We start from the raw sequence: 23,181 nt of genomic DNA, 5'->3' as shown, positions 1-23,181 counted from the left end.
AACACAGGATCTGAGCTGTGTCTGCAACCTACAACTCACAGCACAGCTCACTGCAACCCGGGATCCTTAACCCACTGAACCAGGCCAGAGGTGGAACCTGCACCCTCAAGGATGCTCGCTGAGCCACGACGGGAACTCCCCATAAGCATATAAAACTAGCCCCTTGTGTATCTTTTTTCCATACACCTGCATTCCCCCTGGGCCGGAGTCAGGTGACTCGAAGGTGGGACCAAGTGAGGCCACAGGCTGCTGGGTGGCGATGGAAGCTGAATCGCTGCAATCCCAGACGCCGGAAGGGGGCGCTCTGCGGCCCTCAGCCTCTGCCTCTCCCCACACCCTGGCTGGTGTTGGGACCCAGAGAGTCGGCCCTTAAGAGCCCCCTCCTAGAAGGCGCTAGGTCCCATGGCTGGCCTTCCCCCCTTGGACCATCTGCCAGCTAATGTTTAACCCGGCCTCACTCCACATTATCCACAAGAGGGAAACTAGGGTGTGGTGGGGGCAGGGAAGGTCACCTCCAAATAGCTGCCTTCCAGGACTACTGGCCTTTCATGTATCACCCAACAGCTCAGGAGCACCTGCTCTATCTATTCAGGCAACAGTCATGAGTACCTAGTAAGTGTCCATTCATACAACCTCCCCTATGTATCCATTTGCCCGCAAATTAACTAGCATCTACTGTGTCCATGTAACAGCTCATGAGCACCTAGTATGTGTTCATTCAAGCAGCAGTCATGAGCACTACTATGCATATGCGCCTTGAGATGTACTGAGCACCTACTCTGTGTCCATTCGCAAAGTATGTCCTGCAGGAGCACCTACTGTGTGCCAAAAGCTCTGTGCCAGGCACTGAGGCTGCAGTGTGATCAAGACCCAGGCGCTTCAGGCTCTGGCGGGGGACGGGCATCATCAACAACATGACTGAAGGCAGAATTACACCCGCAGTCCTATGTCTCACCTACAGAGGATGCTTTTTGTCTCCTGGACTCCTTGAGCCCAACTGGGAGGCGGCAAAGTTGCCTAACAGCAGGAGGGCTGTTTTTGAACCAAGATTTGCCACCAGACAGCAGAGCGGCAAGAAGATGAGAGGGCGGGGGCTCCTGGTTGGCCCAAACAAAAACACACTCAAGGTCGTTAGTCTGGGGTTCAGCCTCAGTAGGTATAAATCACCTTCGTCCGGTGCGGGTGCCGGCCTTTCTCACTCGCGTGTATCCGCTCATTCCACTTCCTAATCGCCGGCACCGGAGGGTCAGTCCCGGCGCGATCAAGGACCCCCGCCGCTCTCGGGGTGACGATGTAGGCCGTCCGAATGGCGGGGCCTCAGACTGGGGCGGGGCCTCCTCCTCATTCCCCGGGAAGGAAACTGAGGCGGAGGGCAAGGCTGGCAACAGTCCGACGTCGGACGGGAAGGAGGGGCTGAGGCTGGCCTCGAACTCTGGCTTGCGCCGCCCCAAATCCGGAGCCGGGGGCCTCTGCCCGCCGGGCGCTGCCCGCGCGTTCCTGGAACTGGGCTGGGCGGAGGAATCAGGGCCTGCAGAGAGACATTCCTGCCGCCTCCCCGCCGCCCGGGGCCGCGGGGGGCCTAGCCAAGGTGACCCCGCGGGAGGGAGGCGAGGGGCCTCCGCCCCCTCGGCCGCCGCGACCTCCTCCATCTCCCCGGTCTCCGGGGCTTTTCCTCTGGGCCCGCACTCCCTCCCTCCGGTCCTCCTCCGCGCGCCGCCCCTCTCCGGGCTTCCCCGAGGGCGGGACGTCCCTCCCCACCGCCACCCCCAGGCCACCTCCTAGGCCGTGTCCTAGCGCTGCCCTCGGGCCGGGGGCGGGGCCGTGCGGGGGCGGGGGGGCGACACCCGAGGATGGGGCCGAGGAGGACTCGAGCAGCTCGGCCGCGGCCGGGCGCCCCTCCCTCCCGGTGCCCGCTCCCCTGGCCGCGCCACCCTCCCTTCCTCCCCTCCCCCGGCCCAGCGCCGGCTCCCGGCTGCCCCCTCCCCCGACGCGCACACCCCGCCTGGCAGCTGGCGCCCCGGGCCTGGGGCCGCGGCGGCGAGAGGGGTTTGCTGGGAGGGCGGGAGGGAGGGAAGCAGCGGGGGAGGGAGGCGGGAGGGAGGCCGCCCCCCGCGCCCCTCCTCCTCCCCCCTCCTCCCGCCGCCTCCCTCCTCCCTCCTCCCTCCTCCCTCCCTCTCTAAGACATCCCCGCACTGCCCGGCTGCCGCGGCCACCTTCCCTGCCCGAGCTGCAGATGTGGCGGAGCGGCCGGGCGCCGGGCGGCCGTGCCAGGGGAGCCCGCGCCCGGTGAGCCTCGCGCCCTGGCCCCCGCCCGCCCGGCCCCTTCCCCCGCTCGCTCCCCCGCCGCCCCCAGACCGCCGGAGCCGGGAGCCCGACCGCCCCCCGCCGCCGAGGTAGGAAGCCCCCGGGTGTCGCGCCGTGGGGACGGGGATCGTCGGCGGGGCGGGGGGGCTGGCCTGTCGCTCGGGGGCTGCAGGACCGGAGGGTCGCCTCCGCCTCCCGCGTCCGCGCCTCGCCGCGGGCCATTGTGAACCCTCGCCCGGGCCCCTGCGCTCGCTCCCTCGCTCGCTGGCTCGCGCGCTCCCTCCCTCGCCGGCTCCCCGGCCCCGTCCCTCCGTTTCTCTGTCTTTCTCCTCCCTCCTTCCCTCCCTCCGTCCGGAGGCTGGCTGAGCCGCGGCCGGGCCCCGGGCCGGAGCAAACTTCGGCGGGGAAGTTGGGCGGCCGTGGTCTGGGCGCGCTGAGGGGCGAGAGGCCCTCCCAACCCCGGGAGCCTGGGCACGAAGTTGTCTGGGGCAGCCGGGCAGCCACCTCTTCCCACGGCGGCTGTTTCTAGGAAGAGGGTAGAAAGGTGTCTCTTCCCTGGTCCAGGAAAGTCTTCTCCTTCTGCCCCTGGTTAGCGCCGGCCTTCCTGGGGCCAGGGGAAGGGAGGCCTCTGGGGGCCAGGGCTAGGAGCCGGTGTCCTGTCCAGCACTTGTTCCTCCCCTGCTGTCTGGGTGCTAGCAGAAGGGCCGGGCCGAGTGGTGAAGGCAGGGTTGGCCAACCCGCCTGAGGGAGGGTCTGGAGGGAGCGGGAGGAGGGGGCAAGGCAGGTGCATCCCGGAGGAGGAGATGCCTGCGCCTGCTTCCCCGCAGGCCCCCTGGGATGGAGCTGGAATCCAGGCTGGCACCTGGAGGTCCTGGCACACTGCCCTGGCCAGCCTGGTACTCAGGCCACAGCAGGGCAGCATGCCGCTTGTCTGCCTGTCCAGGAGGGCCCGCCTGGCCGGCCACCCTGGGCAGTGATGGTTGCAAGGAGCTGCCCAGCCCTGCCTTGGGGCCTGGGAAGCGGGAAGGGATCCTGGGAGGAGCCCTGGGCCCCCAGCCATCACAGCCCAGGATCTTGGCTCTGAAGGGAACGCTTGACACTGAGGGGGCAGCCAGGCCAGTTGGGGACCTGGCCAAGGCCTGGGCTCCCGTGGTTCTTGGTCTGGGCCAGGTTCAGGGCCTCAGCTGTGGTCCTTGCAGGCGGCCATCTGAAGGAGCTACATGCCTGGTCGTGGCATCCTGGAGGGAAGGTGAGGCTTAGCCAGCAGCTGCGGAAGACAGGGAGACAGTCTGCTCTGCAGAGCCTTCCTCAGCTCCCAGGCTCAGGGAAAGGGAAACTGGCCCCTTTGCTGTGCCCACCCGTCCAGCCCTCCCCAATCCCCGCACCAGTGCCACGGTGCCACAGCTGTTCCAGCCCAGCTCACAGGAGCCTCTCCTCTGCTCCTCCTTCTCCCCTCTGGGCCCAGCCTGGGCCTCCCAGCCAGCCCTGGCCGGCACCGGGCGAGGGGCTGCACCTGGGGGCCCCTCCCAGGACACCCCTTTCTGTGTTCTAGCCCAGCCCATTTCACGGGCCAGCCTGGCTTGGCCCTGTCTGCAGCCAGGCAAGCAGGAGGCAGTGCCAGGGGTTTGGGCACCTTTTATAGGGGCTGAGGACCCTGTGGAAGCAGCCCTGTTTTCCTTTTAGCCCCTTGCCCTCCCTCTCCTTTCCGGAGCTGCCATTAGCGGTGACCCTCTGACCCCCAGGCCAGCCCGCCCTTCCCTGTCTGTGACCTTTGACCTTTGATGTTAAATCCCTCCAGCTGGGGCTCTTTGGCCCCTGAGTGACCCTGGTACAGGACCCTGGGGGGGCCTCTCCCTGCTCCTGGCTCTCCACCCAGGGACACCTGCCAGTCCCTCCCTCACTGATGGGGAGGAGGTGCCCCAGAAAGCCAGACAGTGAGTCACCCCACTTCCAGGCACCACTGCTTTTGGGGTCAGTGGCTTTGGGGGATTCGCTGGAGCTGGGCCATGGCTTGGAGGGTGAGTGGGAAAAGCCCCTGGCCTGGGAGTCTGATGTCCTGGATTCGACTTCTGGCTGCACCACCAACTCCCAAGGGTCCTTGGGCCAGGCGCCTTCCCTTTCTGGATCTCAGTTTCCTCCTCTGAGAAACCAAGGGGTCAAACTAGGGGAGCTTCCTGAACTGCAGAGTCCATGGGAGTCCACGGAAGACGGGCGGGGGTGGGGGTGGGGTGCTGAGAGGGGGTTGAGGCCAACAAAAGCCAACTCTCAATTATCCGTGGGTGGAGCCAGTATGAATAACTGGATGCCACAGACATCCAGAAACCTCATTTTAAACAATCGTGTGAACTGCGTCCCCCCAAAGCTTTTGTTGTTTCTGAAAAGCCCAGCTGCAAATGGGGCAGCCCCAGCGATGCCTTCTGCCTGGGCTCCCCTCCTTGCTGGGAGTGCCCACAGACGCGACAAGGCTGACGGGGCCACCTGGTCCCAGGGGAAGACAGGGCTCTGCCAGGGCCCCTCCCACCCCTCCCTGGGCTTGTCGGAGGGCCTGGACCCCTGGCTCCACCGTGCAGCTCCCCCTCCCGCCGCTCCCTTCTCCCCTCCTTTCCTGGCCTGGCCTCGGGCGGCCCAGGCAGTGGGAGTGTCGTCTGCCACCTACCCCTCTGGGGCCGGCTGCGGTACAGAAGGAGGAAGGTTCTCCTGACAGCGTCCGCCCCTGTGCATTTCCATCTACCCTCACTCGCCTGGAATCCGAATTTCCCACTTGGGCGAGGGGGTGGGGCAGCGTTTGGGGCAATCCCAGGATGAGGGAGGGTGGCGACAGCTGTGGTGGGGGGACCAGATGTGGGACTGGGGCGTGCAGCTGAGCTCTTTGGGAGGCATTTGGGGTGGGGCCTCTGGCGCTGAGAGGCACTGGGGGGGTGGGGGGCGGTGGCGGCTCCGGGCTCTGTCCTCTGTGCAGGGATCCCCCCCAGGTTTCCGTGCCCCAGGGCAGCCGAAGAGGCCCCTCAAATGTGGGCTGCCGTTGCGGGGCCCCGAGCTGGGTGGAGTGGGGCAGTGGGGGTGCTCTTCTCTTTTCCAGGCTCTGGAGAAGCTTCTCTCGATCCAGGGTTCTTGCATTTTACATTTCACGCAGATGACTGAGGGGTGACCCCCGCAAGGTCCTGGGTGGTCCCCCCTTCACCTAGATACACACCCTTCTCAGAGATGGGGCATCCCTGGCTGGTGAGGGGGTCTCTGGGGCCAGCCAAAAATGGGGATCTCCCCCCAACCCACAATGCACTCCCTCCTAGGGCCTGGGAAAGGGTCCTAGACAAGAGTCTGGGGGTTCACCTTTCTGAGGGTGCCAGGGCCAGGTAGGGAGGGGATATCCAGCCTTGCCCCAGCCTGCTGCCAGCCCTGGGTATGCGACCAGAGCTTTTGCAAGGCCCTTGGGACATATCTGTCCCCTTGGATTCCAAGGTGGCTGCTTCAGCCCCACCCTGGGGGGCAGGGACTGACACTCCAACCAGGACGTCTAGTGCTTTGCTGATCAGCCAGTGTTGGGGTGACCCTGACCCCTGCAGAGGAAAGGACTTGCTGTGGGGTGGGGACCGGGGGGTGTCTTCTGCAGGGGCCAAGTCTGGAGTAGACCCACATTTCTCTCCAGGCCCGAGCTTAGCCATGTAAACCCCTGCTGTCCCTGCAACCATGAAAATGCCCGCCTAGGTGAGGCGGTCAGGGGGTCCCTGAGAAAACCAACAGGGTACCTTCCAGTGACCGTCACGCGCGGTGACATCTGTCACCTGAAATTGCTACATTAGCCCGTGAGAGAGCCTCATCGATCCCTATTTGACAAAGGAAGAAGCAGGCTCAGGATGGAAAAAGGCTCGTGGGCATCCGGGCCCAGTTCCTGGGTCTGCAATGGGGAGGGAAGGTGGGCTGGGCTCTGGCGGCCAGCTCCCCTACCTGGCACGAGAGGGGAGCCTGCTCCTGAGGGGCCCTGAGCCTCCATCCCTGCCCTGGCGCTGCACCCCCTGCCTCAGCTCCTGACTTCGCTGCTGCATCCCTGGCCCGCTCTCCCGGTCCAGCTCTGGGGCTGTGGTACCCTTCAGGGGAGCTCTGGGAGCCGCCACATGCCGGCCCCCAGGGTGCCCCGGGGGGGCTGACCTGCCTCCTGCCAGGACGTGTCTCTTCAAGCTCCCTCAGGCTGCGCAGTGGAGAAGCCCTGGCTCTGGGCATCTTGAAGGGCAGGGAGCTCTGGCTGCTGTCCGCCCTCCCTGTCCCCCTCTCAGATGGGACGGCGGGTCTGGTTAACTGGTAGCCAGGCAGGGAGGGCCCGGGGGCACAGAGATGGGAGGCCACTCTGGGGGAAGAGGACTTCCTATCTGCTCCAGAGGCGTCTGGTGGGGGTGGGCAGCGGGGACGGGAATCTTCCAGTCCATACCTGGGGGGTGGCTGGGGCTTCCTCCAGACCTTTGGCTTCCTGCGGAGAGGCCAGGTAGTAGCCTCCACAGGGAGGGCCTCACAGATGACACGCCTGTGCACACGTATTCCCACTGTGGCAGATGGCCGTCTGGGGAAGGACGCAGGCCCGGCCCTGGCCCCCTCCTCCAGTCATGGCCAAGGGCGGGTGGGGGCCTGCTGAGGCCCAGGAAGCTGTTGAGCTGTCTGGGTCGGCCCTGCGAGGCTCCAGGCAGACAGGGGTCTTCTTTGCTTAGCATCCCCCTGGGACCCTGGAGGAAGGAGGTGGGGGAAACAGGCTCAGAGATGTGAGGGCTTGGCCCAGGGTCACTTGGGGTCAGGGAGGGTCAGAAGGGAATCGGAGCTGGGGCTGTCTGGCCCCATCCACTGCAAGGGCACCTGTGGGGCAGCTGTGTTCAGAGGAAGCCTCCCTCCCTGCCCCCCATCGTCCACCTGGGTCTGGCTGGCAAGTCCCAGCCTGCTGGTGCCATTTCTCCCCGGGGCCACTCCTTCCTGCATCCAGACCCCCCTTCAACCCCCATCACCACACTTCCCAGGCTGACCTACAGCTGCGATGCCCCCCCACTCCCCGCCAAGGCTGTGGGGCCCTCCACTGTCCTGCCTGTTCTAAGGTGCCCCCCACCCACTGCTGCTGGCTGTCAGCCTGCCAGCCCCACCCTCCCCCAGTCCAGGCCCTCAACACCCCCTTCAGGACACCTTGTGGGCCACCCTGTGTGGTCCCGTGGGCCCTGGGCCCCAAAGGCGTGGAACAGGCCGGGCCTGGCACGACCCTACCCAGTGTTTCCTTTGGGTTGAGAGACTGCCCCTGGCTCCCAGCCTGGCTTTGATGCCTAGAGTGGGAGCAGGGGAGGGGCAGGGGCCGGGAAGCCGGCGTGGGGGTGGAGTTTGGGGTTTTGCTGGAGCCCCTGCTGGGCCTGGTCTTGACCGGCTATTCTGGGGTGGCTCTGATACAGGGCCGGGTGGGAGTGGCAGGAGATGGAGCTGGAGGAACTGGGCCCTTCCGGTCACCCCAACTGACCAGGCTGATGCTGGCCACGTTACCCTCACATCCGGGTCTGTGCCTGGGTCCTTGGTCCCAGATGGGGAGGAGGAGGCATCTGTGTCAGGGCTCAGGCCCGGCCTCGTGGATAAGCCACTTCCCTCTTGGGGTCTTAAGCCCCCCACACCGCTGCTGGCTGGGGGTACCGGCAACAGATTCATTCACTTAACAAACATTCAGCAAGTAACCAAGTGTTCGGGGAAAGGGGAGGCTGCGCTTGATGGCGCTGTTAGGGGAGTGGTTTGCATGTTCAGTCTCTGGTCCTACTCCAGGCTGGCCCCCACTTTTCACAGATGGGGAAACTGAGGCCCAGAGCCTTGCCCACATCAAATCGTACCAGGCCTGGTTGTCTGGCTCTGAGGCCCTAGCACTTCCCACTGCTGCCCAGCTCACTCTGGTGGAAGCGGTGGGCTCAGTGTGGGGCCATGGGAAACGGTGCAGCAGCCTGCTCAGAGAGACCCTCTCCCTTTCAGCGCCCCCAGAGGTCCCCTGCCTGCTCTGAGCCCCTCTTGGAAAGAGGCTCTGAATGCCAGGTGCAGGGGTGGTGCAGGTGACACGATGTGCACAGGGTGGAGGCCTCAAGGCATGCTCAAGAGCTGGTGACTTGGTGGCGTGAGGGATGCTTTAGCAAGGACTTGGACCCAGGGTGCACGTGGCAGGCAGCAGGGGGCCACGGCTGGGCTACGGATGCCACCCTCAGCGGTGTGGGGACAGAGGCAGGTCCTTAGCTCAGCCCTCTGGCACCTGGAAGAACAGCCCCTGTTTGAATACAGGAGGCAAAGGCCAGCGAGGGTGACTTGCTGGAGACTGGAACGGGTGGCAGCTGGAGGAGCACAAGGAGGTGTGGAAGGTGTGAGGCAAGAGCTGGCACCCAAGAGGGGAGCCTCAGGCAGGCAGCAGGCTGGGAATACCAGGAAAGGAGGCGCTGAAGGGGAGAGCCTGGGACGGGAGATGGGCTGAAAGGAAGATGACACTGTCCCCCCACAGGGAGCACCCCACAGGTCCTGGTCCAGCCTCTCTTGGGCTTTCTCCTTTGCTGAATGACAGGCAGGTTTGTGTGTGGGTCGCTTGGGGCCACACCTCCAGGCTTCTGCAGTGTTGGGCTCAGAGAGAATGTGGGCTTCGGAGCCTGGAGGTGAATCCCAGCTCTGCTTTTGTTTTTTTGTTTTTTTGTTTTGGTTTTTTTTTTTTTTTTTTTTTGCTGTACCAGCAGCACGCGGAAACTCCCAGGCCAGGGATCGAACTGGTGCCACAGCAGTGATAACGCCAGATCCTTAACCTCCAGGCCACCAGGGAGCTCCCCCAGCTGTGCCATTTATAAGCTCTGTCACCTTAGCAGGTGACTGAAGCACTCAGAGCCTAGGTTCTTACCACCTGGAAAGCAGGCAGATTACACCTAATTCACAGGGCTGTGAGGATGAATGGAGAAGGAGGCTTGCCGGCCATTCCTGGCCCTCTGAACTTACTGTGAAGACCTGAACTCCTCCTGCCCCAGCACTTCACCCCATGTCCATGTGGCCACCTGGGCTCAGGAGCAGTCCCCTGCCCACAGGAACAGCCCACTCCTCACACTGTTCACCTCTGTGAGGTCTGGGCGTCCTCCCTTCTCATTCATCTGTGGGCCCCCCAGAACCCAGCGGAGGGCCTGGTGCTGGAATGCATAACTGAGTGGTTGGTGAGTGAGGCCTAGGGAAGGCCAAAGTCCAGAGCCCGCCCGCCACCTCCTGCTCTCTGAGTTGGCGGGTGCTGTTTGCAGTGGGCCTGGTCCCTGTCCCAGGGCAGTGTGTGTGTGTCAGGGGTGAGCCCTGAGTAGGGTACTCCTGGTACCTGGTGTCGTCCCGTAGCCAGACTCCACGTGGGCACTGCAGTGCTTCCTTTTCTGCGGGCACTGGGCCTCATCCCCACTCCCACCGGTAGCCGAGACTCCTGGGTCCAGGACCCTGAGGCTGGTTACCTGCCATGTCATGTGTGTACACAGGTGTGGCATGCGTGTGTGCCTATGTGTCTGGCGGTGCCATGGGTGCCCATCCATGTCCTGTGGGACACTGGGCAACGCCTCTGTGGGCCCTAGAGAGCCCTGGCAGAGTGCCTGGCCCTGCCTGCCCACTGTGAGTAGCCTAACTGCCTGGCAGGGCCTGTGCCTAAGCCCTGCTGGGTGTGTGTCCCTGTTTGGCTCCCCTGGCGCTGGCCCCTCCCAGGGGCTTGGGCAGCCGGCCCCAGCCCTTCCCTCCCCGCCTGCCCCCTGGGCGTGGGGTCTGCTTGGCGGGGCTTGCCTCTGGCTGAGGCCCAGGTGCAGGCAGTGCTCATAGCCCCACGCACCACCTCCCCCCAAGCTGGGCAGACAGGAAAATACCAGACATAGTTGTGCAAAGGTGGCTGCAGGCGGGCAGGCAGCAGGGGGTGGGGGCCCGCCTTGATGGGTCTGGAGCCACCAGGCCAGGGGAGGCCTCTGTGCCAGGCTGGCCCCTGCTGCTGGATGTGTGTGTGTGTGTGTGTGTGTGTGTGCGCACGCGCGCGCACATGTGTAGGCCAGCCCAAGTGTGAGCTGCTCCCCGCGCCCTAGCCAGGGGTCTTCCTGCTGGCACTGGGGAAGGAGATGGAGCTCCTGGGAAGCTGGAGCTGGTAAGGGGCGTGGAGGAGCCAGCTGCTTGTCCTCCAGCAGCTGTGCTGCTTCAACTATCTGGGTGACCTTGGCCTGCCAAGTTAATGTGTGGGCACCCAGGGGCAGAATTGGGAACAAGAATCCTCAAGACTACCAGTTGCTGACACCTCCTGTGTGCCAGGTGCCAGGCGAGCTCACCCTGTGGGATGCCCTGAATCTCCACACCACCCCATGAGCTGACACCTCATCCACTAATATTGTGCTATGTTACTGATGAAGAAACCAAGTCTCAGAGCCGTGACAGGAGACTGGGAGCTGGTAGCCTGCCTCTGGGAAGCACTCTCTAAATGCGCCCAAGTGGGGGTTCCTGGCACGCGCCCCTGCTCAGGTGCTGCCCAGCTGGGAGCTTTCCCAAGGCCCCCATGTCTGGGAGTGGAGAGCTCAGCCCTGGTTGTGTCGCAGGGGGCGGGGGAGGGGGGCTGGCATGCTCACCTGGGCAGGATCTGCCCTCGAGGAGATCTAGGAGGGCTGCCCCCCACTGCTGGAGTGGGAGCGCATCTTGGAGTGGGAGAGGGGTGTGCTTGCTGAACAAGAGGGCCCAGGAAAGGGGAAGCCAGGCTCTTCCAGGAAGTGCTGCCTGCCCTGGCCCCTCTCCTGGGACCTGCTTGGGCTTGGGCCTCAGGCTAAGCCCCTCCCCTGGGTCCCCGGGGAAGGCCTGCTCCTCCCAGGGCTGCTCAGAGTGTCGCCGGGCCTCCCAGAGCTCTTTCTTTGGCGCAGGCTCTGGAAGGTGGCTTGGGTCAGCTGTGGCCTCTCCACAGGGTAGCGGAGGCCCGCGGCTCTCTGAGGGGCACAAGCTTGTACAATTACACACTCAACTGAAGGACAGGTGCTCCCAGTTGAAGGTGAGACTGGATGTCTGGTGTGGGGGGGGGCCAGTCCCTGCTCAGCCGTCCTCACAGCCTAAAGCTGCTCAAAGGCTGGGGGACAGTTCATTCACGAGTTTGATTAAGTACCTACTATGCACCCAGCACTGTTCCAGGTGCTGAATGCTCCCTACTGAGGAGAAAGACTGAGTCATCCCTGGATGTGCATCCCCGTATGGGTTTCTCCCCCAAATCCAGTGGGGGGGGGGACATCTTATTACTATCATCCTCTTTCATAGATGAGGCCCAGGAGTCCCAGACTGAGAGGTCACTTGCCCTAAGTCACATGGGCAGGAAGTGGCAGAGCCAAGCTGGAGACCCATACTGGAGCCCCGCTCTGCTGCCTGGTCAGGAAGGGGGCCTGAGCAGATGAGCCCCTGTGGCTGGGCCTGGGCGGCTGGGGAGGGTGGAGCTCTTGGCCAGGGCAGGGAGCCGCAGCGGTTCCCAGGAATGTGGGGCTGTGGGGCCGTTTGCTTTGGCAGCATATCTGCCCTCAGCTCTCAAAGCCTCCCTGTGGGCCCCCCAACAGTCGGCCCTTCCAGCACCCATTCACTGCTGGCTGCCCCTCCTGGGCTCTGCACCTCACTCCCACAAACCCCTGTGCAATGAGGAGGTGGGATCCAGAGTCCCTTTGCCTGCCCCTCCCCACATCCATGGGCACAGGAGGGGCTAATGGAGAACAAAGCTTCTGGGCTCACCTGGGCTTGAAACCCAGCTCTGCCACGGACAAGCTGTGTGATCCTGGACAGATCACTGAACCTCTCTGAGTTTTGGCTTTTGCATCTGTGAAATGGGGATGAAACAGCACCTGTCTTATAGGTGCTGCTACGCTGCCCAACTACTAGCTGGCCCCTGGTACTGTTGTGGTATTCATCCATGGCTTCCAGTCTTGGGCTTGCCACCCACTTGTGCAAACCGGGCTGGCAGCCTCCCCTTCCAGCCCTGTTACCTCCCCATCTGTAAGACTAGTGTGCTGACAACAATGGTCCTGGAACCAGATGCATGGGCACCCTCCACGCAAGTGGGAGCTGACGGGCACAGGGGAGGCCGGGGCCTTGGTTCTGCTTTCCATTTGATGGCAAGAAAGCTGCGTGAGCTTTTGAGAGGTGCCTTCTGGGTCCCTGTCCCCAAGTCCTAGGCTGGATGGGCAGGGGAATAAAGGGTGTGCCGCTTGTTGCCCCGATGTCCCTGCTACACTGGGGGTCACCCACCTGGCCCCGTGCTGCTGCGGGTGGGCAGGAAGGGCCCCCATCTTACAGCGGGAGACCCCGGGTGCTTCGCACGAGGGTGTGCCGAGCCCACCGCCTCCACTCACGGCCGCACCTCTCCGGGCTCAGGGCCAGCCAGCGGCCCGCTCCCCAGCAGAGGAGGAGCTCTCTCCAGGGCAGATTCGCGCCGGCTCCCATTACCCTGCTGACCTGGAGCCTCAGTTTCCTCATCTGTGCCGCAGGGAAACCAACAGCGTCCACTCACAATGGCGGCTTTAGAGGGTTCAGAGAACTCGTGCACAGACGGTGCCTGGCACACGGTAGGTGTTCCACGGATCCTGACCCCTGCCCTTTCGGGTGTGCTTCCCACCCCACCCCCCGCCGGCCGCCCGCCCGCCTCGGTTTCCCTGCGAGGCGACTCCGCCCCGCCCCGCGCTCGCTCCGCCCCCGGCGGGGGCGGGCCGGGCCGCCAGGTAGGGCCCGGCGGGCGCGGCGGGCGCTGCAGCTGGGGGCTGTCTGCGCGCGGCCGGCGGGCGCACAATAGCGGCCATTGTCTCGACGCGGCCGGCGGGCGGGCGCGGCGGGGCGGGGGCCGGGCCCCGAGGGCCAGCGCGGCCCACCCTCCGGGTGACCCCGCCCCGCCCCCGCCGCCCCGGTGGTCCCCGCGCCGCGCCGCCCCCGCGCGCGCTCGCGCCGCTTCCTCCCGCTCCCCCCGCCCTAATTAGTTCCTTTCGCAGCTGGAGCAGTGGCGCGGCCGCCTCGGCGCCGCCTCTCCGCCCGCCCCCCGCGCTCGGGACCGCACGACCGCTGGGCGCTTGTCGCGTCACCTCGACGGAGGGAAACTGAGGCGGGGGCTCCGCAGCCAGGCTCCGTGCGGCACCCAGTGGGCACCCGCCCACTGCGGGCTTCGCACTGCTTAAGAAACTTGCCCGTCCTCTCAGCAAAGCGGATCACCCACCCTCCACCCTCCGGAAAACAGACGGGTGTCTGCCTCCCCACCCCCTGGTTGTCGGGAGCGTTAAATCAGTCGGGTGATGGGCGGCTGGCCCTCGGAGGCGATCACCGCGCCAGTCCCAGGGTTCCAGGTCCACCCGCTCCCCCCCCCACCCCGCCCCAGCCCCAACCGACGCCGCGGGGCCTCAAAGGCCCAGGAGAATGTGACCCTGGCTCTGGCCTGCCTCTCTTCACCCAGCCCAGGAACAAAGAGCAGCGCCGGAGCCCAGAACTGGCCACTGCTGGCTGTGGGTGGGGGTTAGAAGGGGACGCTTGGAGGTTGGGCACAGTCACAGCAGGAGTGGGGGTCCTGGGAGCTGTGGGCTTTGGGAGGCGGTACCTTTCTTCTTCCCCAGGCGTAGGGAGGCTGGGCTCTGGCTTCTATTAGAATGAACCCCTGTTCCCAAGGCAGAACCCAGCGGCAGGAAGTGGGGGTGGGTCTCTGGAGACTGGACTGCTGGCTAGGGGGGTACTGGAGGCCCCTGCTCCCTCCACCTTGGGCACTGAGCCCAGCTCCACCCTGGTTCTGGGCTGAGGCAAGTGTCTCCTGCAAGTCTTCAAAACAAGGTGACCTGAGGCTCCTCCCTGGTCTCCCTCTGGCCTAGGGGGAGGGCAGTGGGCAGGTGCTAAAGAATGTTACTTGGGCAGGGTTGCCAATGACAGCCAGAGTCAGTCTGAATTCCCACTTCCCAGACCATCCTGCCCTTGTGGTCCCCATCTCCAGAAGGGCCGGTAGCGGGTGGGGGACAGAGGCTGGGGGGAGGCCTGTGGCCCTAGGCCAGCTGAAGGACCAGGCCACCAGCCCTTCCTGGCTCCTGAATTCTTAATCAGCATAAATATTTACTTCCTTCCTCCCCTTCCAGGCTCCCAGTACAGAGGAGCTTCAGGGAGGTTGGACTGAGCCTGTGTCTAAAAATAAACAGGTGGAGGGACAGGCAGACACACAGACAGACAGATATAACTGGGGGGCCGGGGGGTCAGGCAGAGGGCAGCTCCCTGCCCAGCCAGACAAGAGTGGAGGGGGCCCTAGGTCCATCTGTCACTGCCCCCCACCCACCTGCCTGCCTGGGTCTGGCGCTCCTAAGGGACAGGGTGGCAGTCTCGTCCCAACTCCCCTGCATCATTGGGAGCCCCTGGCCCATGCATGGCCTGCGGGCAAATCCAAACAGATCTGCCAGCTCCCACCTGATGGAGTTTAACAGGGACAAGTAAAGTCACAGGCCTGGGTCCTGTGGCTACCTGTGCTCTGACAACACAGCCCCCTCCTCGGGCTCAGAGACCCCGACTTTAGCCATGGGGTGAGTGCCCAGAAGTAGAGGGTCCTAAATGAGCATAGGGACAGCTTTGTTCCCTGTGTGCTCAGAAGGTCTTGCCAGAAGTGAGCTTGTTGGGGAGATGGGTGGCCCAGGGCTTGGAGCTGGGGCAAGATGGGGTAGGGTTGCCAAAGGGCTCAGCCTGGGAAGAAGCACGCAGACGACACTGGCCCCCAGGGAGACACACACACACTGGTGACATCCACGAAGTCTTTTACCTTGTGGTGGTTTCGGGGATGTTCTGCACTAAATTGTGAACATCTGGATCTGGTGAGGGACAGTGTGGGCTTGTTTGGCAGGTAGATGTCCAAGGTGTGATCGTCTCAGTTAGCAAACAAAAGGAAGCATCATCCCCCAGCACGTGCTCTAAAAAATGAAGTATGAGTTTGCAATGAAGACATGATCTTGCTCTTCGGTCACTTATATGTAAAGAAAATTATTACACCATTGAGAAATTCTAAGAAAGTGGTGAAAACTCACCACTCAAAATAAAAGAATGTTATTACCAGTTCAAAAAATTACGCACGCATGTGTTTTACTAACCAAGAGACAGCTGATCCGGTCCCCCTACCCTGGCTGGGCTGGGCCACAGTCCTCAGCTGCCCCCTGGTGGCCGGCCAGGGCACTCGGGCTCTCCGTGCCCGAGGGGCCCGCTCCTCTGACTGCCCCTGGGAGGTAAGGCCACCTGACTACCAGCACCAGGTCTTGCACGACCTGCCTGGGCCAGGCTCTCAGCCTCATTCCCTTGGAGGTGGCCACAGCTGCCCAGAGGGCCTGGACTAGTGGGTGCTCAGCAGTCAGCAGCCAGGACCTCTGAGGGCCACCGGGGAGGACACTCATTGCTCTTCTGGCCTGGCTCTGGGTCTTGCTGCTCAAACCAGACATGTGTCCCAGACATGACTCCCCACTTGGTCAGAAATGACCTCTGGGACTTGCCTGGCCAGTTCCAGGAAGAAGATCTGGCTTTGAATTGGATGGCTCTGCTATGTCCTAGCTCTGTGACCTGAGGCAGTGTCTCTGAAACTCCATTCATGGCTGGATGGGCTCTGTGAGCTCTGTGTCCCAGAAAAGTCTCGTGGGAAGTGGACAGGTTAGGTCTGGGCCAGTAGTTGGCTCCATGATACCAGGGACACTCACGGGGGCTCTACACATAGCCACAACCTCTCTGCTCCTGTGAGCTGTTATGGGTACAGCCTGCGGAGGCGTCTGGGGTCACAGTGTTACCGCATGGCTCCTATGTTCTCCCAGGTTCCTGCCTGAATACCAGCTCGGGAGCCCCCCGCTGCCTGCTGCCACCCCCCGCCCCCACCACCATGCACTCCTTGGACGAGCCGCTCGACCTGAAGCTGAGCATCACCAAGCTCCGGGCAGCGAGAGAGAAGCGGGAGAGGACGCTGAGCGCGGTCCGGCACCGAGCTCTGCACAGGGAGCTGGGCCTGGTGGACGACAGCCCCACTCCGGGCTCCCCGGGTTCCCCGCCTTCAGGTACCGCACCCCAGGGCAGGGCAGCGGGATCTGAGCTGTGACGGAGCCCAGGCCGTGGAAAAAATGTCCCAGGCGTGTCCACCGCTTAGAGTTCCCCCCGCACTGTCCGTCCATCCTCCCAGCAGTTTCTCTTTGGAGGGGACACTGTCCCTGGGAGGAGGGGACAGACTGGCCCAGCCCATGAAGCTGGCACAGCAGAGCCAGGATTCAGACTGAGGCCTCTGGGAGGATTTGGGGGAGCTGGTAAGGGACAGCGGGGATCAGACAGTAACGAAGTGGCCCAGCTTCTGGGCTCTGAAGTGGTGTGGCTGGCCGGCCAGGCCAAAGGACCCTGGGGACTGAGCCCAGCAAATGCTTCTCAGGGGACGCTTGGGGCTCAGGCCTTCTGCTCTGTCTCCAGTGGACCCTGAAAGTCAGACTCACCTCATCTAAGCTGGAAGGCTCTGAAAGCAACCCAGCCCAAACCTCGCATGTTACAGAAGGGAGCGCTGAGGAGAAAGGGGTCCGGGCAGTTAGAAAGGACCCTTCCTGACAGTGTAACAGGGAGCCAGGGGCCCTGGGTTCAAGTTCTTATTCAGTTACCCTGTGTGCCAGCCCATTACCATCTGTAAAAATGGGTACTTCTCACCTCACATCTTAATTGGGGGCCGAGTGCTGTCTATGGCAAAGGTCCCATTTGCCAGCTGCACAGGCTGCTGCTCAGATTCCTGGGTCCAGGGTGCTCGGGAGTGGGATGGGGTGTGTGTGGCATGACTGATGTCTGCTTCCAGAGTCACAGACAGGACTCCTGGCTCCAGTTTCCTTGAATCACACCTTCCTTCCAGGCTTCCTGCTGAACCCCAAGTTCCCCGAGAAGGTAGAAGGACGCTTTTCGGCAGCCCCCCTGGTGGACCTCAGCTTGTCACCACCGTCTGGGCTGGACTCCCCCAATGGCAGCAGCTCACTGTCCCCGGAGCGCCAGGGCAACGGGGACCTGTCTGCAGTACCCAATGGCCCAGTAAGGAGGGGTTGTGTGTTCTAGAGAAGGTGTATTGGTTTCCTGGGGTCCCAGGAACAAAGGACCTCAAACTGGGTGGCTTAAAACAACAGAAATGTATTATTCTGGAAGCTACAGTCCAAAAGCAAGGTGCTCAGAGAGTTCCCATTGTGGCACAGTGGAAATGAACCTGACTAGGAACAATGAGGTTGCGGGTTTGAATCCTGGCCTCGCTTAGTGGGTTAAGGATCCAGCACTGCTGTGAGCTGTGGTGTAGGTTGCAGATGTGGCTTGGATCTAGTGTTGCTGCGGCTGTGGTGTGGGCTGGCAGCTGTAGCTCTGATTAGCCCCCTAGCCTGGGAACCTCCACATGCTGCGGGTGCAGCCCTAAAAAGACAAAAGACCAAAAAAAAAAAAAAATCAACATGTTCAGGGCCAGGCTCCCTCAAAGGCTCTAGGGGCATCCTGCCTGGCCCTCGGCCAGCTTCTGGTTCCCTGGTCTGTCTCCATGGTCACATGGCCTCATCCCCTCTTCCTCTTGCAGAAACACCAGTCACTGGGTTTAGGGTCCCCCGTGCAGTCTGACCTCCTGTTAACTTAATTACATCTGCAAAGACTCTGTTTCCATACAAGGTCGGGTGCACAGGTACCAGGGGTTGGGGCTGGGACGGGTCCCCGAGAAGGTCCTGACCAGCGCCCCCTACCACCAGGACCTCCAGCCGCTGCGCTACCTGGACGGCGTCCCCAGTTCCTTCCAGTTCCTCCTGCCCCTGGGCTCCGGGGGGGCCCTGCACCTGCCTGCCTCCTCCTTCCTCCCCCCGCCCAAGGACAAGTGCCTCTCGCCAGAGCTGCCCCTGCCCAAGCAGCTGGTGTGTCGCTGGGCCAAGGTGAGCGGGGCAGGGAAGAACAGGGCCAGGGTCTGGGTCGGGTGGCTCCAGGTGGGTTCAGCATCCTCCCGGCCCCCACCCTACAGTGTAACCAGCCCTTTGAGCTCCTGCAAGACCTCGTGGACCACGTCAACGACTACCACGTCAAGCCCGAGAAGGACGCAGGCTACTGCTGCCACTGGGAGGGCTGCGCCCGCCACGGCCGTGGCTTCAATGCCAGGTGAGGGAGGGCGAGAGGGGACGGGCGGGAGGGGCTCGGGGATGTGTGCAGCAGGCTGAGCCGTGCTCCCCCATCCCCCTGGAGCAGGTACAAGATGCTCATTCACATCCGCACGCACACCAACGAGAAGCCGCACCGCTGCCCCACCTGCAGCAAGAGCTTCTCCCGCCTGGAGAACCTGAAGATCCACAACCGGTCGCACACAGGTGAGGCTGGGCTGGCAGGCAGGTGCCAGCTAAGCCCACGGCCTGAGACAAGGCATGCACCCCATGGTCCCAGGGTCCCTTTCCGAGGGCACAGACTCCTCTTCCAGTGTCACGTGCCACATTGTGCCACCTGAGACGGCAGACAGCTTGTCTGCGTGCTTCTCAGGAGCCCCAGGGCACAGCAGGGTCAGCACTGGCTTGCAGAGCCGCACACCTAATTTTAAATTTCCTAATCTCTGGCACTGAAAAAAGTAGAGGGAGTTCCCTGACGGCTCAGTGGGTTAAGGACTTGGTGTTGTCACAGCTGTGGCACAATGGTGATCCCTGGCCTGGGGAATTCCTCATACCGTGGGCGCAGCCCCACCCCATCCCACCCCCAAAAAAGAAAGGGAACAAAGTACAAAGAAATACACGGTGAGATGAATTATGTGTATGTTCTTGATCCCATTATGTTCAAAATGTTATTTCAAGGTTAATAACATTTAATGTTGAGACATAAATCCTTGGCCTCACTGAGGCTGTGGACTCTGGTGTGCAATATATATATATATATATATAGGTCTTTTGTCCTTTTTAGAGCCGTGCCCGCAGCATATGGAGGTTCCCAGGCTAGAGGTCTTATCGGAGCTGTAGCCACTGACCTACGTCACAGCCACAGCCACGCCAGATCCGAGCCGCGTCTGAGACCTACACGACAGCTCACAGGCAACGCCAGATCCTTAACCAACTGGCATGGCCAGGGATCGAACCCACAACCTCATGGCTCCTACTCGGATTCATTTCTGCTGCACCACGACGGGAACTCCTGGTGTGCATTTCACATTCATGGGGCGTCTCAAAGGCCCACGGCCTCACATGGTCAGCAGGGCTAGCCCTCGGTAAATCTGGAGCCATTTTGCCAAGTCAGGGCCAAGGGCATTCTGGCAGTGCTCCCTGTGGGCCATGCCCTAGCCGGGTCTTGATGTGATTATCTCTGGAAGGGGTCATTGTCATAGCAGTCTGACGCACAGGCCCGAGGTCAGGGGCGCACACACGGCGAGGCCACAGGCTGGCTTCTCTGCAGCCTCGCTCAGCGTCCCCACCTGCAGTCAGAGCTCTTGCTTGGTGCTGGGGACACTGCCCCCCACCGAAATCAGACAGCTCACGCCCTCAGGGAGGTCTCGGTGTGTGGGTGGGGGACGGGAAGCTGGGCTGGGCGTGGGAGACCCTCACTGCCACTGCCCTGCAGGCGAGAAGCCCTATGTGTGCCCCTACGAGGGCTGCAACAAGCGCTACTCCAACTCGAGCGACCGCTTCAAGCACACGCGCACCCACTACGTGGACAAGCCCTACTACTGCAAGATGCCCGGCTGCCACAAGCGCTACACGGACCCCAGCTCGCTGCGCAAGCACATCAAGGCCCACGGCCACTTCGTGTCACATGAGCAGCAAGAGCTCCTGCAACTTCGCCCGCCCCCCAAACCACCGCTGCCGGCCCCTGACGGCAGCCCCTACGTCAGTGGGGCCCAGATCATCATCCCCAACCCCGCTGCCCTCTTCGGAGGCCCCGGCCTGCCCGGCCTGCCGCTGCCCCTGGCCCCAGGCCCCCTCGACCTCAGCGCCCTGGCCTGTGGCAACGGCGGGGGTGGTGGGGGCGCGGGGGGCATGGGCCCCGGGCTGCCCGGCCCCGTCCTGCCCCTCAATTTGGCCAAGAGCCCGCTGCTGCCCTCGCCTTTCGGGGCTGGCGGGCTGGGTCTGCCCGTGGTCTCCCTCCTCGCTGGCTCCGCTGGCGGCAAGGCCGAGGGGGAGAAAGGGCGCGGGGCGATGCCGGCCAGGGCCCTGGGCGTGGAGGGCCGCAAGACCCCCCTGGAAAGGACTGAGAGCAGCCGCTCCCGGCCAAGTCCCGACGGACTCCCCCTGCTGCCGGGCACGGTGCTGGACCTGTCCACGGGTGTCAACTCAGCGGCCAGCAGCCCAGAGGCGCTCGCTCCCGGCTGGGTGGTCATCCCACCGGGCTCCGTGCTGCTCAAACCAGCTGTGGTGAACTGAACCTGCCTGGTGGCCAGCGGCTCGCAGCCCTGCCCCCGACGAACGGAAACTCTTCTGCGAAATAGCAATAATGTCCTCCTGCCCCGGGGCCCTGCTGGCCGCGTCCTGGGCAGACCCAGCTCCAGACAAGCTGGGCAGCAGGATGGTGCTAGAAGGCACTGCTGGCGTCCCAGGTGCTGGAGGCAGGAATTGGGCCTGCCAGCCAGAGAGCTGTGCTCCTGGGTGCTGAGGCCTGGCCCCCCACTCTGGTGCCTCCCTCATCCAGTGGCCCACTGGGCAGGTCACCTGTCTGCCTTGCCCACCTGCCAGCCATGTCCCAGCGGCAGGGGTGGGGGTGGCCTCTGCCCTGCCCGCCGGCCCAGGCTCCCTGCCCGCCCCGTCCAGTGGTCAGCCCCGTCCTGCCTTGCCTCACTGGGCCCCTGCTCTGGGGGCTCCTGACCCCTTTCCCTCTGGCCCACCCTCCAGAGGGAGAGCAAGACAGACGCAGGCACCGGCAGCGCCACAGGAAGAAGCCACCTTACCCCCATGACAAGGTGCCTCCCGCTCGGAGAGGGAGGCCCGCTCTGCCAGCTGCCCCCTGCTCACCATCTGGAGCAGCCGGCACACTGCCTGAGGGTCAGACCCTGCTCCAAACCGAGGGGCTAGCCGACCATACACCCACCCTTCACCACTGGGTCTCCTCCACTTCCAGGGAGCCCTGAGTCGGGAGAGGGGGTGCCAGGACCTGGGGCCCGCCCAGCTCATGAACAGGGGGGGTGGGCAGTGCAGACCTGCAGGGTATAGGAGGGGAGGCTGGCGGGGGGGATACGCCTCTGGTTCTAGGGGCACCAAGTCACAGGTAGCACAGGTGAGGGAGGGCTCAAGGCCGGTGCCAGACACAGGGGATCCCCAGGGGCCATGGGCTCAAGGACGGGAAAGGGGACAGCGAGGCAGCCCAGCATGGTTATGGGGGGGGCCTTGCCTCTCTGCCTGGGAAGCAGAAGCCAGAGGACCGAGCCTGGACTGGTAACAGGGCTGTCCCCTTTGGCTTTTCCAGGCTGAGCCCATCCTAGGTGTCCCCCTTGCTCCCCACCCCCATGGCAGGGGTCGGAGTCAGCTTAGGGTGCTGGCGTGCCACACACCACATAGCCGGCACCACTGCCTGGTCCCAGGGAACTGGGCTCTCCCACAGGCCCTGGTGACGCCCTGAGCCCTGGCCACTCCCTCTCCGCTGGGGGCCTGGTGCGGGTCTGCAAGGTGTTGGCCGCAGTCAGAGGCCTGGCCCCCAGGCCTGCCCTGCCCTTGGGCGCGCTGACCATGCCCTCCCCTCCCTGGCTGCAGAACAAGGGAGCTGCAGGACGCAGTGGGGTTCTCAGCAGCCCCGTGGTTCTGGGGTCCCCCTGCTGTCCCTCTGAGCAGCTCTGCTGACCCCGCCCTTTCCTGGACCGCCCCTCTATCCCAGAGGGGTCACCCTGACCCGGCCCGCTGACGGCCTGGCAGCGCTGGCTCTGCCCCTCCAAGGGGCTGCAAGCAAGGCAGGAGGGAGCTGGTCTCCTTCCTTCGCGCCCCACCCAGGACCCGGCACCCCCACCTGCACTAGGGCCCCAGGCCTTAAGTCCCCATTGGGGTGAGGGGGGTTTGAGACGCAAGCCCAGGGAGCAGAGGAGCAGGGCACTGGAAGGTGACATTAGCTCAGCATGTGACTCGGTGACAGACCAGGTCCCCAGGGGCCGGTGTATGTGTTGTTGTTGTTGGTTTGTTGTTGCACATTCCAGGATGTCAGTATTTTAACAGGTTCTAAGTGCCTTTTTCTATCGTAGCTTACGTTTTCCTCCTCTTGGCTCCATTGCTGTTAGCATAGAGTTTAAAAAAAAAAAGAGATAAGCTAATGACTATAACAATATATTCCTCCATGTGAGAGGAAGTTTATAAAGAAACAATAAAAGTGAGTTACAAACACAGTTTATCTTGGATGTGCCAGGAGCCAGGCCACAGGATCCTCCCTGGGACCACCTGTGCCTGGCTCTGGGGTCACTCACCCAGACTGCAAGCACTGAGGCCCTGCTCTGGGGCTTCCTCCTGACCCCGTGGGCGCCACAACCTCTCACTCTGCCCAGGGGAGCTGGAAGGGAAGGGTGGGAGGGGCAGGGCTGAGATGGAAGGTTCTGGACCACCTGCCACACACCAGCCCGGACTCTGGTGAGTGCTCAGCTCTGGGAGGCCCACTGCCCGACCTGGGTGCAACAGAGGCTGGCAAAGCCTTCCCCGGCGCCCTGGAGCGGCCCCCGGGTCACCAAGATGCTAGAGCCCAGCCCACCTCAGGGCAAGGCAGCCTGCGGCCGGCTCAGGGGCCTGGGGCTCTGCCACCAGTGGGACGGCCGCCGATGCGGAGGGAGGCCTGCCACTGGCACTGGGGCAGCAGGACTGGCTGTGTCTGGTACGTGACCAGCTCTCCTTGGACAAATGGGGCCCCGGCCCCGCTGGGTGTCAGAGTCTATAACAGGCAGGCGGACGCCACTGCCCCGCATCATCCCCTGTACGTGCAGCCCGGGACTGG

At 63.3% G+C, this 23,181-nt stretch overlaps 2 protein-coding genes across 10 annotated transcripts in view; one reads left to right on the top strand and one right to left on the bottom strand.

Annotated features, from left to right (window-relative positions):
* The first annotated feature begins 2,323 nt into the window (after positions 1 to 2,323).
* Positions 2,324 to 22,585, top strand: GLIS2 (GLIS family zinc finger 2). 6 transcript variants are annotated; one of them, XM_047780663.1, is made up of 9 exons: positions 2,378 to 2,393; positions 11,225 to 11,308; positions 12,780 to 12,857; positions 16,092 to 16,328; positions 17,153 to 17,325; positions 18,015 to 18,191; positions 18,278 to 18,411; positions 18,496 to 18,617; positions 19,846 to 22,585. In XM_047780663.1, exons 4-9 carry the CDS (start codon positions 16,157 to 16,159, stop codon positions 20,643 to 20,645), a joined length of 1,578 nt encoding a protein of 525 aa, XP_047636619.1. In that variant the 5' UTR covers positions 2,378 to 2,393; positions 11,225 to 11,308; positions 12,780 to 12,857; positions 16,092 to 16,156; the 3' UTR covers positions 20,646 to 22,585. The 6 variants fall into 6 exon arrangements, with proteins under 6 accessions (XP_047636618.1, XP_047636620.1, XP_047636619.1 ...); XM_047780662.1 differs by lacking the exon at positions 11,225 to 11,308 and having other exon boundaries at positions 2,324 to 2,393; XM_047780661.1 differs by lacking the exon at positions 2,378 to 2,393 and having other exon boundaries at positions 10,320 to 11,308.
* The window catches only part of LOC125127520 (mitochondrial import inner membrane translocase subunit TIM16), a 77,097-nt gene continuing 68,955 nt past the window's right edge, over positions 15,040 to 23,181 (bottom strand). For 2 of the 4 annotated variants that reach the window (XM_047780658.1, XM_047780657.1), the window contains one exon: positions 22,514 to 22,746. The gene's annotated coding sequence lies outside the window, so the exon portion shown is untranslated. Of the gene's footprint in view, positions 15,210 to 22,454; positions 22,474 to 22,513; positions 22,747 to 23,181 lie in introns of those variants that run through there. The other 2 variants (XM_047780656.1, XM_047780655.1) reach the window with 2 other exon arrangements.

The sequence above is a fragment of the Phacochoerus africanus genome, chromosome 5, assembly GCF_016906955.1.
Source record: "Phacochoerus africanus isolate WHEZ1 chromosome 5, ROS_Pafr_v1, whole genome shotgun sequence".
In the NCBI taxonomy this organism is placed as follows: Eukaryota; Metazoa; Chordata; class Mammalia; order Artiodactyla; family Suidae; genus Phacochoerus; species Phacochoerus africanus.
The sequence above is the reverse complement of the archived record's forward strand: the minus strand, read 5'-3'. Positions and strand labels throughout refer to the sequence as shown.